Source organism: Pavona decussata, unplaced genomic scaffold (assembly GCF_977016875.1).
Source record: "Pavona decussata unplaced genomic scaffold, jaPavDecu1.1 SCAFFOLD_137, whole genome shotgun sequence".
NCBI lineage: Eukaryota > Metazoa > Cnidaria > Anthozoa > Scleractinia > Agariciidae > Pavona > Pavona decussata.
In genome coordinates, this window is record NW_028145550.1 from 2010001 (window position 1) to 2027479 (window position 17479).

A 17479-nucleotide genomic window follows, 5' to 3' on the forward strand; every position below is an offset into this window, starting at 1 on the left:
ACACCTACAAAATACACTGTATCGAAAGCAGACATTTTGTCGTCCTCCCAAAATTAGACAAAATTACCGTATGGGTTTTTTCAATTTTCTCGACCGCTTGGGACAATTCGTTTCAAGACAGCGCTCGAGTTCATCAGTGGAAAGTCCCTAGGGAGCCTACGCGCATGTCTCGTATTCCCCACTTTGGCCCTTCGGAATCAGCTTGTAGAAAGTACCAAGGAGGAAGGCCCGATCTCTTTGTCCGTTGCGCATACCTTCACAACAAGCCAAGTTCCCCAGGTGGATTCAATGATAATTCCTCCCATTAATTAATTACAACAATTAATGACAAACAATTGACCAGTTCTTCTCATTTCTTTAATAAATGTCCATGAAGGATATTCATCGTTGTGTTGCTAATATATATTAGTTGCGTCTTTTCTTATTCGGTGCGGTCATCATACCTAATCATTGCGGTTCTTTCAGCAGAAGAACCGGACCGAAGCATTTGCTCCAAATACATTTACAAATACGTCTGTTTGGAAACAAATAACAAATAAAAATTTCATCAATCCGGCGCAAATTTTTCAACGAGAAAAAAACTTCGTGATTTATACATAACATCATTAGCAACATTTGTAGCCACTCGCGCCGTGTAGCAATAATTTACCTATCATTTCACCGGTAACAAATGCATTAGCGTTTTTACAAATGAACGTTACAAAAAAATTCATTGTTATTTCACGACTTCTTTGAAAAAGAAAATCGTAAAATTCGGTCGATAAAAAAAACTAGCAATCAAATGGGTTTGAATCTGATGCTTGGCGATATGAGTCAAAATGACATTTACGTTTGCACATGTTACAAAATCCAAATTTGGGTGGATGAAAATTAGGTTAATGAGACTTAAAATGATTCTAAAATACCACGCCTCCTGTTTTCCTGTTATACAAGGTTGTTTTAGGGCTGGTTGACGCGTGGCGTAACGCAAACACGGGCACAAGTACAAGCGAACAAACATGTCAACTACCATAAAACAAACGCAAAAGATACCGCGACCGAACAGAGAGGAAACTTTTCCATTTTCTAATTCCTTGTGCTTGGGTTTTTTTTCACGTGCTTGCATTATATCCTTGCGCATGCGTCTGGGTTACGTGTAAACATCGCTTGCGTTTGCACGTGTTTTTGTGTTGCACACGTGTGAACCAGCCCTCAGACTAAAAACTAAAAGCATGATATAAAAGACATTATCGAGCATTAATTTGCAATGGTGCTGTTTGTCATAACGTGCAAGGTGGTTCTTAACATTAGGGCTACGATGGAAGCCACTGAATTGAAAGCTATTGAGCAGTGCAAATTCCTATGGTACTGTTTGCTTTGTCGTACAAGAGGCTTTTTTTAAGGTAAGGCTGTGGATGAACCCTTAATTACTGTGGTGCTTTTAAGGTAAAATACCGAAAGGAGAGTACATCTCTGAGGTAACCTCCACCGACTTAAAAACTGAATTTACTGAGCTCAATCAACAGCTACTAAAACACATGCCAATTGCTTAATCTTTAAAAAGAAAAAAGTATGATAATTTTGTCTGATTAGTGTTGGGCCTACCTTACGACTAAAAATATTCCCCCTCCTTCCGGCACTCCAAAAATTCACCTCACACAGCTTAAACATACACTACAAAGTACGTTCGCGTTATTGGGAAACGAGAGCCGTCTTCGGAAAATCGTCGGCAGAATCTCGTCTCCTTAACAAAGGTTGCCGACAGAAAACCGAAGCGAGTTTTTGGTATCCTAGCGACCGAAGGACCTGACATTGCCTGACAATATTTCACTAATGTTTTTCAGGCAGTAACACAATTACACTGGGAAAAAGAAAATCCGATCGAACTTATGAACTTCCGATTACTGGCTAGCACTGAGCTACAGGAGACTTGTGGAGTTAAGGCCATTAGATTCTAGGTTCTTGTGACAAACATCCTGCATACTGCTAGGATTTGATTGTCGATGAGTGGATGTGCTCGTTGAAAGAAATGTGATGTTATATTTGAAGCCGGGTGAATAAAAAAAAGATGTATCAACGTTTTCCGAAAACGGCTCTCGTTTTAAATTTGTTTATGGATAAACATTTTTGAGCCTTTCTCTCTCAGAATCGGAGCTCGGCTCAAGCCTGAGAATGAAATCCTCAAATGTGACCAAAAGCAGTTCTTTATAGCGCTGTTCAGTTTAGTATGCTGTAAAAAATGATAGCTGTTTGAAAACTGTGTTAGATATCGGAAATCATGACCACTCACGTGAAATTAACGGCGAGATATTATCATGCTGTTTATATTTTGAGGGTATTTTTTCGAAACTGATATTATTTTGACATTGTACCACCCATTTTTAAGCTTACTACAACAGCGAGTGAAAGAGTAAAAGAAATATATTTATATTGATTTAGTTTTAAGTAGAGCTCCTTAGTTTGAGGCATCATCTGTTTCCAAACTCCTTCTCAAGTTCCTCAAACGTAGGCATTTTTATCACTGTGTCCGACTTAAGCAAAGGCTGCGTCTTGTCATGTGATTCTCCCTCCATGTGAACATCCAATAGCGTCAGTTTATCTTGTTCGCTGGTTGGACTTTGATCGGAAGACGACGGTGACGGGCTAAGACTGTCCTGCCAGGGCCTGGGGCGGGGTCTAGCGGCCCCCTGGGGCTCCGCCACTGGGAAGCTAAACCTTGTAGCGGGGGGAGGCTCTGTGCTATTTGAGTCCGGCCGGGGCGAACTTGTTCCCCGGGGCGAGAAGGGTGGGGGCGGGAGCTTATATATCTCCAGCTCCGCAAGTTCCTGAGAGTACCGTTTACAGTTCACCACTGTCTTGGTTGACAGGTTATCGGACGAGTTCGAAATACTGTCATTTGAAATGTTAATTCTATTGAGTTCAGTAGAGTCCATAGATTTTGACCTCCGATCACGTCTCTCGGATCTCAAGTCAATAAGTTCTTGATCAAGGGGATCTGGTGACACCGGCGGAGAGGTCGTTGACGAAGATCGACCGCGTACACAATTCGGCTCTATAAATGTAGTTGGCCTTTCGCTATCGCGAAAGAAGGTCGCCTTCAAAAGAACTGGTGAAGAAAGCGGCCGCTTATTCGGGCCTCTACCCGTGATATCCTGATCGCGCGGGTTCGTCACGGGCCCAGTCGAATTAGAATTTATGACACCAGAGTCTTCGGTCGAAACCGAGCTAAACCACGAGCGACGATTATTGCCGACCTCGTGTCGTCGTCGTGAGTTCGGCGACTTGTGTTTGTCCGTTTTCGACGATAATCTCCGCAACTCTGCACGTGAATCCTTAGAACACCTTCCAAGGTCTGCTCCTAACGCTACAGCGGCTGCCATTATGCCTACACTGCATAAAGCCAACTCACAGCGGTGCTTAGATTTCGTCTTTACGGACGCCTTAGGACTTGACACAGGGCTGTTATCTGTTGTGTATTTACCGGGAACGCCTAACGAAACAGAAAATAATAGTTTAACAGGAAACGCGGTGTGCAGCGCGTTGGTATATTTCTTTGCCGTCCTCTGTAAAACAACAACGTGAAATGACCAAATTCAAGGTTTTGTGGAAAACGTGAACACACGCGACGGTGAATTTTTCATTTTCTCTTAACTCGAACGTCACGTCTACCAATTTGGTTCCTGGGTACAGTCAACCCCCTTTGTTGCAGACACCCTCGGAACCACGAGTTAGTGTCCTTAATAGCGAGAGTCTGTAATAACAGGAATTTACTTCAGTCAAACGTCTGTAGTTCATTCTCGCCGTGGATTTAGCTGCTGTCCGTATTATCGGGGTGTCCGTAATAGGGAGGTGTCCACAAGCCGAGAGTTGACTGTAGTTCACTGTCTTTGTACAAGTTGGATGAGTTGAAATAATCGCGAAGTAGGACAAATAAAATAAAGTGATATTTTCAAGTCACGTTTTCGTTGCCGTCGTAGTTGCTTAATTTCCCTACTGTACTGACAAAGGAAACCACAGATTATCAAAAACCAGGAACATTCCATGGAAACTAGCCTCCCTCACCTCGCAGACGCTCTTTTGGCTCGTCACGCAATCTTTCCTGGTTGGGGAGGAAAGATCGCGTGACGAGCGAAAAGACCGTCTGCGAGGAAGGCTACATGGAACCAAGGTACATATTAAAGTCTTACAGATTCTTACCAGCATGTTGATTAACCTGTGTGCCCAAGTTTGGCACCGAGTTGCACCTCTCGGCCATAAAGCGGTCCCTCGCCTTGACCCGTCTACTCTTCTCTCGGTCTCGCTGGTGAACTGAACTGGGTCCCCATGTCCTAATTTTCTTGCTCTTGTCCGGTGGACTGATTGGCACAGCATCGGGTACCTCACCAGCGTCATCAACTGAAAATAAGTCAGTGAATGGATTTACAACGTTGTTTAGACGCTGCTGTAATCAGGGGGCAAAGAAAGTCAGTTTTACAGCCCCAAAAACGTTTTGATACGCTGGATTGATTACACAGTTCTTCTGTCATATGAACTAATCAAAAACTTCACTTCCCTGTCGGGCAAGTTAAGTACAAAATTCACTAGCCCGATAGCAAAATCCACTAGCTACGGGCTATCGGACACTACTTTGAATTCTTTGCACGCCGCTGTTGTTAATTTATTGTGGAGGTACAGTGACATACCGTATTTATTCAATTAATCGTCCTGGGCGCTATTTAATTTTGGGCCCATGAGGGTGGGCGCTTATAATTTTCGCAACATTTTCAGCAAGCGACGACATTTTTAGAGAATTGCAAAACAAGCCATAACAAGTTTATTTCGCTTCAACAAGACAAAACGAAGTGCAAAAGCTATCATAAACAAGATATAAACAATATAAAAGTTCATTGAATACCGTATCTAAAACCAATTTTGGAACACAACTGACGCTCCTCTTACTTCGCGCTGGGCTAGTACAGAGATGTTTTTTTTTTTTTACTTGGAGAGGGGTGGGGTGGGCACTTATAAACGTTTTGGGCTTTCAGGGTGGGCGGCTATTCAAGGTGGGCGCTTATTCGAATAAATACGGTAAGAGGTCCACTTTTCAGACTTTGGATTGGAACATCACAGGATTAACTAGCGCTACAACCACAGTCAGTTTCTTGTGGTAAATAAATAGTTGGTTTTGACAACTGAGGTAACTTGGCCACTGTAAAGAAATTCAAGAGCTGGTGTTTTGAGCGCTAGCCCCCACCCCCTGCTCCACCAAAAATGCACGATAGATCTCCGTTGAAAACCAACATTGAAAACGGGGAAGGAGAGATAAGTGAAGGTGAAGTGAAATGCTCCCACCTTCACAAGAAGGGACGACATTACAAACAGGAATTCAAATGTTCGTTTTATTCTCGGAAATATTGGTTATGCATGACGTAGGTTGACTGTAATAACAATTATTGTCCTTCTAAAGGCCGATTTGGACGGTACAACTTCTGCTTACGGCTGTCGCATGCGATTTCTAGAGCGCGCGCTGCTGGCATCACGCAAAAAGTCGCACACAGCTCTTGTTATTCAACATTGCCTTCATTGTATACCTACGATTCATCATTGTACATTTTTTGTGACATAGACGACAGTCGTAAGCAAGTTGACGACAGTCGCAAGCGAGTTGTAGGTTTGATTTACACAAAACAATTCGTGTCGTAGGCCTGTTGTAAGCTTGTCGCATGCAACAAAGTCGTATTGTGTAAATCGCCCTTAAGGAGTACCCTCAACATGACAATCACACGTGATTTACAAAGGAGGTTTGATCTAGCTTACATGACAGTAGTCTGAATCTTTGATGAACTGCTGGTGATGGTGGTGCTGGCCCAGTTGCACAAGTCGTGTCCAGAGATGTGTTGGAATCAAAGATATCTGATGTGATGGTGAATCTGTGCTGGAACCCTGACAAATGCAACAACAAAAATAATTTATGATATCTCCTTGATAACGCACCTACCCTCATCTAAGAGCCTTTCTTCAAATGAACATCCCCCCCCCCTTCCCCACAGTTGTCATGGAAATTGTAATAATCAATGACCACCACACAAAGAAGCGCAGTTAGCGAGAGTGTATGGGGAAAGAGAAGTTTGAATTTACTACATGTTTAATGCCACCGACAATAAATTCTCCAAAACTCCAGCCAGTTTATTGATGTTGAAATGCAAACAGAAAATACACAATGCAAAATAAGTACAACCAAGTGCTTGGTTAAGGAAATACACTCTTTGAAACTTTTTGCAAGGTATCTTTGCCAAGAAAAAGTATTTTTCAACTGCAAGAGTACTTAACAATTCCAGAAAGGAATGAAACTAAAGCAATGCAGTATTGTACTTGGAAAAGTTTACATGGCAATGGCGTATACGCGGTTACAGTCCACTCCAGGGGTGTTCTGTTGTAATTGCAAAGGTCACACTAACATTTTCAGAATTTCACGTTAGGTTCTTGACATAGAAGCACTGATATCCCAACCTTTGCCACTGCCTCACTGCTAAACAAAATATAGAAACTAAAAGTAAATACAAATAGGTAATTATTGCTGCCTTACCCGTTGGTGCACTGATTTTCCGCCCACTTCCAAACCTAAGTTTGAAGAAGTGTCCTTTTCGTTTCTTGGGGGACGGTTTGATTAGCTTTTGTTGCTGCAGTGAAATAGAGAAAATAATGTTCATGCCAAGGAAACGTTTTTATTATTGTAGCTTCAACATGTTGTTTAAAACCCTTGAAAACAAAATTCAGATTTAAAGCATGCTAAGTTGAGCATGCAGCATTTAAGCTTCACCTTGCAAATTGGCACCTTACATTTCCTTTAAGAGAATCCTGTTAATGTTGCCACCTCCTTAATGCCGCCAACGGCCACATTGTGAAATCCCAACATGTAATTCACTTCATTAATATGGCCACTCAAACCAAATTTGCATTCTAAAGAACAGATAAGTGACGAACGAAAAGCAGTTTGTTCCTGTTTGTAAAGTGAGTTATGTTTATCTTACTATGTACAGTACATGTACCCTCATTTCAATTAAATTGTTTCTGCATTCTGGATGTTTAATAACAGTTGTTCACAAGTGCAATTGTGATATAACTGTCGTGATGTCACTTGACAGACCAGCAAAGAAATTTTGACCCGTCACCATTAATGCAGCCACCTCGTTAATACAGCCAAATTCTCATGGCCTGTTAGTGGCAGTATAGAGGGGGTTCCACTGTAGTACCATAAGATATGTATGGCTAACTGTGAGGAGAATACCCATTTTTCTACTGGGGTTCATACCTGTATAAGCATGCTGATCTCTCTTCCCAGAAGAAGCATTTCTCTTTGAGCGAGTTCTTCTTCTCGTTTTTTCAAACTCTCAGCATGTACCTCCTGTGCCATTTGAAGCTGTCGCAGCTCATCCTCTCGAGATGACAACTCCTGCAGAAACACAAATGTATGTGAAATGTTATGCTAAATAAAATTTGTTGCAATACGTAACGGCTTTCACTTGCTGAGTTACACTCTATAATTTCATTCATGAACGAACTAATCCTTCCTACTAGACATTTTCGGAAAAAAACGAATAACTTTAGAGTATTCCTCTTTTCTCGTTTTAACTGAAATGACGGGAATATTACCATAGTCCGTGCTGGTTTTTGGACATAAAATTCAAGGAGTATTCAAGCACTAAAAACTGAGTTTTCAAGGAGTATTCAAAGCAAGGTTACTTTGTCTTGCACTGTTTCAAAATGTTTTCATTGGTCATGAATATCAACTTTAAAAAAGCTTCCCCGGATATAATCTGTCCCCGATTTTGAAATTTGCGCTCAATCCCTGAATTACTTTGTTGCCATCCCACATTATTTCCCATCCGAACAAAATTTCAAGGAGTTTTCATTATTTTCAAGCACTTTCAGCAAATTGTTTTCTTTTCAAGGGCTTTTCAAGCGCCCTTGAAATCTACAATTAAATTCCAGAGCTTTTCTTGAGGACTTCAAGGAGAAGCACGAACCCCGTATTACAAAACCTTCTCCTTGGTGAGATGCACAGTTTATTTCCCAAAATTGCCAGCGGAAAGAACCGTTCCATTCGATTCCCACGAGAACAACTGTTTTTTCCATACAATTAATTAAAATCGCTAGAAAATTCTACTGTTCCATTTGGGGGGAAATTCTCACCGGTTTTTCCAAATTTCCTACCTTTTCTTTCTGTTTTAGTTCATCAAATATCTGCTCAATTTCTGTTTGCCAGCCATCCTGTAAGGTGCGGAATGAACTTTGGTCATCTTGTGCAAAAGATGAGTCAGAAATTTCCTCCAGGTCTTCAAGAATCCCCTGAAAGGACGGCCGCTTGTGGGGATCCTGTTGCCAACAATCTGTACAAGGAAAACAGGTAACTCTGGTTACTATATTAGGGTTATAACTTTGGTAACATTGAAAACAACTTCTTGGATCCAACAAAGAGGCATTTTCTTTCCACCCAGATATAAAGTTATGTAATTTATTTGATGTCAATAACAATTCATGGGGAGTGCTTGCGCAATCTCCCAAGCCAGAGGCTCATGATAAAGTGCTTGACAACAATCCAGATCAAATCGGAATTTGGAAATGTTGGTTTTTGAGGAGAGGAGAAAACCGGAATACCCGGAGAAAAACCTCTTGGAGCAAGGACAAGAACAAACAACAAACTGACGAAAACATATAATACCGGTATCAAGGCCACTGCATTTTAACTCAGTTTCCAGGAATCAAACTTGTACCACCATGACAGTGTAAATGCAAATTTGAGGACTTTTTAATTATTAACATCTCCTAATACTATGTAAAACAACAGTTGGGTCTTAGAAGTTGCTTCACATCAGGCACACTGTGACACGCTCATACCTTTCATTAATTCCTTGAAGAAGGCTGGACAAGTGCTTGGTATTGGCAATGTCAAGCTGTTCATTGCAACACCATAAGCTACAGCAAGAGGTTCCACATCCCTGTATGGCACTTGCCCTGTCAGCAATTCCCACAAGACTACACCAAAGCTGAGGTAAAGAAAACAATACCATGGGAAAACTCAAAAAGTGGCTTGTGACTGAAGGAAAGGAAATAAAAGTATTGGCATCTTTCAAAACCAATCATTTAGATGGCACAACTTAGTTATATACGACATATTGACAACAAGCATACTGTATGAATGTCTGTGTGTCTATTAAAACTACTACAGTACTTGTCTTTCATGACACTTAAAATGTTCCAGCAATTTGAAACATCTTCAAAATCCAGCAACAGTGGGTATAAGCAATGTTGAATAATGAGAAAATACAGAATCAAAATTGTGTCATCAGCGAAATAAGATGAATATAAACCCTATTGATTAAATCCTTGTGGCTTCTGTCATCCTCGTACATGTAGCTCTGACAAGAATGAACATGTTGAGGTCAAAAAGAAGGGTACACAATTTTCAGATTTGCACGGCTAAGTTGTCAAATGCAACTAAAAGTTGCTCTAAAAGTGAGCTCTGGCTTTTCAACAAAATTACTATTACATTTTAATCTGTCCTTGGTCGTACAGCTGTATTTTTGCCAAAGATTGCAATTTAAAGTTAACACTTTACAATACCCACCTCCAAACATCACTTGCTTTGGAGAAGGTATTTGTTCTGATGACCTCTGGTGCCATCCAAGCATAGGTTCCTGCCGCACTCATGCGTGTCGTGGTCACTATCTCCCGTGCTAATCCAAAGTCCGTGATTTTCAACACATTTTCGAAATTCCCATCTTCAATTTTATTTAGCAGCAATACTGAAAATAACAAGGACAACAATCAAAGTGGGTTGACAAAAGATGAGAATTTCAAACCTGCAATACAATGTACCAAGAAAATGTTACAAATTCAATACATGCCATAACAGGGAATTATTACCTAAAGGCTGCAGTATTAATGTGAAATCAAGGTTTACTGCAGTGTACATCTATGTAGGCTAGCCACAACACAGCTCTACATATGTAGTAGTTACAGGCCTTAAATGAGTGCTCTGCTGTTGCAGGAATTTACACTGTAGCTAGAAATTCAAACAATTGAATCTTTTTTGCTCATAGGCAGAAAATTTGGGTCACATTAAAGAGAAGTCAAGTTAGTCCTACAAGTCATTGAAGAGAAGATCAAGTTAATCAGACATGGTTTTTCAGCCAGAAAAATGAAGAAAAGTCAAGTCTCCAAGCAATATTTTATCAGCCCGTCATCTATTATTTATGTGCTCAAAGATGACAGCCTATGGAGAACTGTAACTATAAAGTATCAAGTGTTTTGGAATCATCCCGAAATCTTCCATTCCTTGGTCACACATGTCGAGCAAACTGATGTTTGTTGAACCTAGAATGGCATGAACGTTAACCCTACAGCATTTGCAAGACAGGTGTTAACAATGATTGTCTGAAAAAATTTCTACAGAACGTCTGTAGACAGATAGATTGCAGCAAAGACAAAACAAACCTTAGTTTTAAATTGCAATCAGTTTAATTCATGTACATGTAGGCACCAAGGCAACTGAAACTTTGGCACTGGCTACGGCCTGATTTGAAAAATAATTACCCCCCTCTGGAAACTAAACCTAGCGTCTATTGTTGCCAAATGGACACTAAAAATAGATTGACAAAACAATATGGAGTTACAAAAGGATCAAGATGGCTGCTTTTCTACAAACTTTGTAATGTTGTATTGAAATAGAGATCTGGAAGGGCAGATGTCATGCAAATCGAGACAGAATGACCTTCAGTGACCAACAATAAATTAACAAGTTCAAAGAGCATCTGGGATGACCTTGAGTGACTGAATACTAGAAAATACATGTTAAGAATTATCTTGGTAAAACCCCTCCATATTGAATACTCCAAGGGAAAAATTTGCTTGAGAATTATTGGGAGTTTGGAATAAATTTACTGAGAACACAATCCAAGAGCAAGTGAGTGCCTAATCAAGCTACATGTATGTAGCTCAGTGTAGCGAGTGGTTTGACATCAAGCTGATATTCAAGTTAGCAAAAGTCTACAACTACCTGACTGTTGGCATAGTACAAAGCCTGTGACCTAATGACTATTCCCAAGCAGCAAACCTAATTTCGGGGGCACCTAACAGTTCTTTTTGGTGGAATATCTGTTCAAAAGACCTTAAGGACGGTGCCTACTAATACCGAAGTATTTTTGTGCGGTTTATGACTTTGCTGGAAAAGCAGATCTTAGCAAGGCCTATTGGAATCCAAAATGAAAATTGGGGGTAGCCACGCTTTTTTCAGAGATAATTCAGTAATAATATCTCTAAAAAGTGCCAAAATATAAAGCAATGTATGGGATTTTTTCCTAAATTTAAGCTTAATTATCTCTGAAAAATGCATGGTTTGCAATCTTTCAAGATACCAAAAGCATTTGCTAAGTTCTATTTTCTCTGTATAGTTTTAAACCGCGCAAAAATATTCCTGTATTAGCAGGCGTGCACCACCCATAGGAAATCTGAGTATCTCGAGGTGCGCAGAACGTATGCGCAGTAACAATAGTAGGCACTGTCCTTAAATGGCCTCAAACGTTCATATTCAATTGTGAAAAAGTTTTCTTTGATGAAGAAAGTCACCTCAAACTTTTGCAACATGGGGAAATTAATCAATTTTGTTTTCAAAGGGACAGGAATGTTATTTTACATTGTAAGTGCAAAATAAGGTCAGTTAGGACTTTCAGAAAGCTAAAATCTGTTCATAAATTCACAGGATGGGATTCCATTCCCTGAAATTATTTCAGGGAACAGAACCAGAATCATTGTCTTCCCCTCAAAATTCAGCTAAAGAAGCCAGACGGATGAAACTGTGTTAGCTTAAACAAATATGTCTTTTAAAGGTCCAAAAATTAGCATTGAAAATGGAACCATGAACCTAGTTTAATGACCTTAGGTCCCACAAGTCTTCTATAGCTCAGTGGTAGAGCATCCGAACTAGTAATCGGAAGGCGTTAGGTTCGACTCCTGATAGGAGCACTCAGATTTCCTTTTTCTGAGTATGCCCTGTGTCTTTCACTGAATGATACATCATTCTCAACATTACTTTGTATTTTTTCTTAAATTTTCTTGTTGGGTTCTGCTAATTATTTGTCACTAGTACATAAAACATCAACTTTTGCATCTATTTTTGGGTTTAACATACATGTCAGACTTTTACCCCAAACAGTATAGTATTCTGCAAAGTTTCTTCACTACAAGTTAACACCAACAAGATGCCTGCTATACTGGCATTACGCGTGATGCTGGGGCTGATTCATTTATTCCAACTGTATGCTTCGCCGATTGATAAAACTATCCTTGCTAATGGAATAGTTTGAGTCACGACGATCGCGTTACGTTATTTACCTTGTGTTACGCGACTCAGACTATTACCGGAAATGTGTGTAATTCCATTACGATAATGTAAGCTTTCAATGACCTCTTTTTAGTCTCGCGTCGTGGTCTAAGACTGTCAAACAAAGCACGATTCCTTCGCCAGGAACTCACCAATTTCCACGGTTTTAAATGTCGGGTGCTTCTTAAAAGTTATTCTTTCGATTCACCGCTTCAAAATGGTGAAATTTCCGTTTGAAAACGGCACACTTGAGTCCAGAACATGTTAACAATATGGCGCGACAATTTAATCCGTCCTTAATAAATATATCAAATGATGCGTTGACGTCACACCGGCAGGGTTGAGTGGGTCCCCTCCCTCGCGATTAAAGCGACAAGAATGGATGTTGATTGGCCTGCTGTTGTTGAAGACAATCAGAACATTACATCCCGAGTAGGAGAGGGGAGAGTTTAATGAATAAATTAATGTACCGATTTTTAGCTACGAGGAAGAAAAAAAAAAAAAAAAATCGACCCGTTTTAAGACACGGTATGCCCCCTCAGGGCATCCCGCGTAAAAATGTAAAATCTGGAAACATCACTACACAAGTTGGAAAATTCTACAAACAATACCTTTATGCAAACTTTCTAAGTTGTGAAATAAAAATATATTTTCAAACTCAATAAGGCTAAAAGAATATTGAAAAAGCTGCCCAGGAAATTTAGTTCAACTTAACTGTACTTCATTAGCGAGAATGAATTAAATAACGTCAACAAAGGTCATTATTTTATACCCCAAAGAAGCTAACATGATGTTATAAATATTTAATTTGTTTTGGAATCTTTTAGCCTTTAAAATGCTCTGAGTTTCGGTTTTATTTACTAGCTTTTACTTGTCTTTGTTCTTGTATAAGTTTCACTCCACGATTCTAGAGCAGGAAAAAACATTTAGAAGTAAAATTATGTTTTGTGGTTAGGTCGCTTCTTCAGACCTTCAGCTTACATGTCTCTTCTAAGATTAATGTTAATTTTTCACTCTCCTCAACTTATGAAAGATTCAAAGTTCACTTTGCCTCGTCACTGTTTACATTTTTGTTCTCACTGGCTGGGAAAATTTCCAATGATTACAGGTAAGTTGTTTTGTACTTTCAACTTAGCAGTCCTTTGCACTGAAGATGCATAATTACATAAAGATTAATTGTTTTCCAAATTTAAGTAAAACTTAATTCTTTATTTGACGTTTTGATTAAACTAACCCACCTTCAATTAACAGCATGCCAAAGACACTGGCATTGTATATTTTTAGCATGTGTTGACTTCAACTCATCTCTTAACGTACACGATTTTGAAACTGTCTTTTCTGTATAGTTATGTAAAGTGTGACAAGTGGACAACTTTTGTACTTGTGAGTGAAGCAAATAATGATTATTGCACTTCAACAAAACAAGTAAATAGTGCTTTCACACCAAGAAATACAGCTGCAATTTATACAAAATTTTAGAAACAGGAATAAATAGAGATGCTATGTCACAAGATCAAAATCATCCAAAGCGAAACGTGAATTTACTTTGCACTAGTGCAAAAGCTACGTCTGTGCCACTCTTTGAAGTTTTCAACACAAAAGAAATTTAAAATCATATTTATAAATGAGTAGGTGGATTATTTGACATTACGTAGTCTTTTTTAAAGAAACGTGTGCAGAATTAATAGCTACAATTGCTTCCGAAAGGACTGTTCATCAAGCGAATCGCTGATAAAATCTAGCGAAACGAATATTTCAAGAGGAGACATCATGTTCAGAGACTTGTGTTCTGACAAGTACACACCGGTCAGCGCCAAAATAATAAAAAATCTACATTTTATAATCCGATTGCTAGTCAGTTAAATTTAGATGACAGCAAAAGATAGCGTGGAATTATATATGTTTGTCTATTTATTTTGAATATTTACTAGTTCAGCCTTGGAACTTATTTCTTTAATCCCATATTAAGCTACAACTGTAGCCCACATAAGCTTAATTTTTTAACTTCCTGTCTAAGGACATGGAAGAATATAAGAATATTATAATCACAGGTAATTTACTTTGCAGGTTTTATGGAAAGGTATCGTGATACAAGTATCAACAAATACTATACCTCAAAATGTATTCAAAAGAATATTTTGTTTTCATGACGAATAACAAAGGCCCAAAATTAAAAACAAAAGCCAACATAAAATTCCCCAGCACGCAAAGGAACTGCCAAGGTGTATATCGCTTTATCAATTTTTCCGAAAGGAAAAAACGTCATCAAGCTCGCAGAAAACAATTTCCAAAGGCTCTCATTATCATTAAAACATAATGGGCATGAAATTTTTCACAAAAAAGATTGTCAATGCTCGCACATTCAAAACAATTATCGCCTGCACTTCGCGCAGGCGAGGATGGATTCGAAAAACACTATGGCTTTAAATTTCACAACAATAATGAACTAAACACAAACTTTAGGGTACTTACTGTTGCCAGATTTTAGATCCCTATGGATAATACTCAAAGGAGCTTCATTGTGGAGGTAATACATCCCCCGTGCAATCTGTATTGCCCAGTCCAGTAACACCGATGGAGGAATTGTGCGTCCGTGAGTGCTCAACACTCGAGACAGTGCACCGCCTCGAGCGTATTCAAGAACCAAACACAAGTTCGGTGGCTTCAAACAAACTCCAAACAAACCGACAATATTTCGATGCCTGAAAATCGAAAACAACTTGGCTTCTTTTTTGACGTCTTCCACGATTTCGCTGTAATCTTGGTAGTTCTCAGTGCGAGCGACTTTCACAGCGACTTCCTCGTCCCGCCAAACTGCTCGATAAACTTTACCAAACGCTCCAACACCGGTCACATCTATAAGGTCGATTTCTTGGAAATCGATTTCCAAAGGTTCGCTCAGACGTGCTCTTTTGTCATAAGTCGTGATATAATTCGAAGGAAACAAACCTATTCGCAGTTGCCCTTCTATCCGCCCGACCCACCAACCTTCGTCGCCGCTTACTTCGGATTCCTTCGATAGAACTTCAATCCGATCGCTTGCCTTGAAGGTTAGTTCGTCGTCATCTAAAGCATCGTAGTCGTACAAGGCGGTACAAAACTCCCCGGTTAAAAGTTTCGTCAAAGAAGCATTCTTCCCCGAGAAAGTTTCCATTTCTTCGCTTTGCAATCGTGTGATGCTAGGCATTTGCATCAGCTAACAAGAAACCAAACGGCATTTACTGACTCTAGATCGCCTTATGTGCACAGTCAGAAACCAAACAGGAGATTCTTCGACGCAATCCGTCGAAAATCGCCGCACGCCGCTGCAGCCATGTCGCATAAACAGTCAGGCCAGCATCTGAAAAATCCTGAAATTCAAAATGGATGAAGACCAGAGGCCGGGCGCGGTTGCGTTTCGTCACGTGCTTGATATAAGGGGCTTGATTGGTACAAAGGTTGGAATTGAACTTTCCGTGCTCACCGAAGTTGACATCCAACCAAGTTGCCGTGACAACAGGCCGTAAAATTTTGGATTTCCTCACGTCCCTGAATTTTAAATTCGCGAGGGAGAAAATAAAAATCTGTGTGCTACATTGGGAATAACGGCATTTTAATTACGGCTGGAAATATTTTCACATTTCTTGACGATTTATCGTGATATTACGCCTTCGCATTCCTTTGTCCTCCTCGCAAAAAATTGAAATAAAAAAAGCGACGAAACACACCGATTCGAGCATTTATTTTGCACATTCTTCCTGACGAAAGCTCAAAATCAGCAGAACTCCGCAAAAATAACCGTAAAAAAAACAACTTCAGCTAGAGTTTCGGGGAATCCCCCAGCTCAACGTTTACTTCATGATAACTACTTTTGTTAGTAAGTCATGTCTAAAATTAGCCATGACTAAAGTACGAATGATCGCTTATTGGCAAAGGGTAAATTTAGCGCAATGAAACAGTAGAATATGTTATACACTTGATTTATCAGATCAATAACAGAGAAAATTTCTGTCGTTTTGGGAAAGCAAACAAGTTTCAAATTGGTCAGTCAGTCTGCCAGCCCGCTGAAACTTGCCATGCTCGCGCAGGTGTACAAAATGTCAAACAAATATAATTTCAAAGGCATTTAAATGTTTACAATTCGTTGCAGGCTAGGTTTAGTGATTTCGACGTCTGTTGGGGCTGTTAATAGTTTTCTTTGCTCCATAGGAACTTGCTAACAGGATTAAGTATTTTCGATTCAACTGTAACTCTTTGTCGGTATTTATAGAAATGAAACCTATGGAGCCCACACGCGTGCCAGAGGCGATCTGGATTTGTCTTTGTTTAATTTTCGATATTGTTTTAAACATTTTTTAGTTAATTAACTCTTAAACGTCTCCGTAACTGAGCAAACACGAGCACTAACGGTGGGAGGCGGTAAAACATTCTTTGGTTCATCGGAAAGGTGATATTTTTATGCGCTTTGAGGCGAGAAGAGAGCACGAAGCGCGAGTTTATTTTTCTTCCCCCCCCCCCCTCCCCCGATTTAAAAAATCAAGTTCATCATTGCTGAAGTAAAATGCAAAACAGTCTATTTGCACAAGGCATGCCTAGTTTTATTTTGCCTAAACTATTCTGCAAACATATGGGAAAGAAGAATTTCCCAAGGTCTAATTTGAAAAGGGTCGCAAAAGGATGACCAACAGATCATCAGGCAAGTAAGAGAGACTTCCTTAACATTTAATTTTGTTCGATTTTCGAAATTGTTTCACGCGCGTAACCTCTCAATAGACCCTAATTAATCATCTATGATATCCAAAATTCGGCCAGGTCTTGTATGATCTCAGGATATTGGAGAAAACAGCCATTTTGCGGAAAAATTAAAGACGCTACCCTCGTCGCTGCGTCTCATGCATCGACGAAACACTGAGCCACAACACGGGGAGAAAAGAAAACTTTCTTCTCTCGTGGCTTGCCGCTTGTTGTCGCCGCTTCGCGACTCAATTTAGTTTGAGGCAACAGAAGGAAGAAAACCTTCGAGACCAGAGCACGACACGCATCTCTGGTTCTTCCTAATGTGTAAAATTTAATACGCTATTCCTCAAACATGAGGAACAGAAGAATTCCTCAGGGTCTAATTTGAGGAGGGTCGTAGTGGGTCGCCAAACAATTGTTGAA

General features: G+C 39.8%; 1 protein-coding gene across 1 annotated transcript; it reads right to left on the reverse strand.

Moving 5' to 3' along the window:
- Positions 1 to 340: 340 nt before the first annotated feature.
- Positions 341 to 15722, reverse strand: LOC146467285 (mitogen-activated protein kinase kinase kinase 10-like). Its single transcript, XM_085126053.1, has 9 exons — positions 14813 to 15722; positions 9587 to 9764; positions 8857 to 9005; positions 8173 to 8348; positions 7271 to 7411; positions 6545 to 6638; positions 5776 to 5901; positions 4177 to 4374; positions 341 to 3469 (listed from the first exon to the last, which is right to left on the reverse strand). Exons 1-9 carry the CDS (start codon positions 15531 to 15533, stop codon positions 2448 to 2450), a joined length of 2805 nt encoding a protein of 934 aa, XP_084982179.1. The 5' UTR covers positions 15534 to 15722; the 3' UTR covers positions 341 to 2447.
- Positions 15723 to 17479: the final 1757 nt, after the last annotated feature.

Coding starts and splice junctions, on each gene's coding strand:
- LOC146467285 (XM_085126053.1), bottom strand. CDS start 15,533: ATGCAAATGCCTAGCATCACACGATTGCAAAGCGAAGAAATGGAAACT. Junction 9,006..9,586: donor AAAGCAAGTGATGTTTGGAG/GTGGGTATTGTA, acceptor TCTTTACCTCAG/CTTTGGTGTAGTCTTGTGGG. Junction 3,470..4,176: donor ACAGGTTAATCAACATGCTG/GTAAGAATCTGT, acceptor CTGTTTCGTTAG/GCGTTCCCGGTAAATACACA.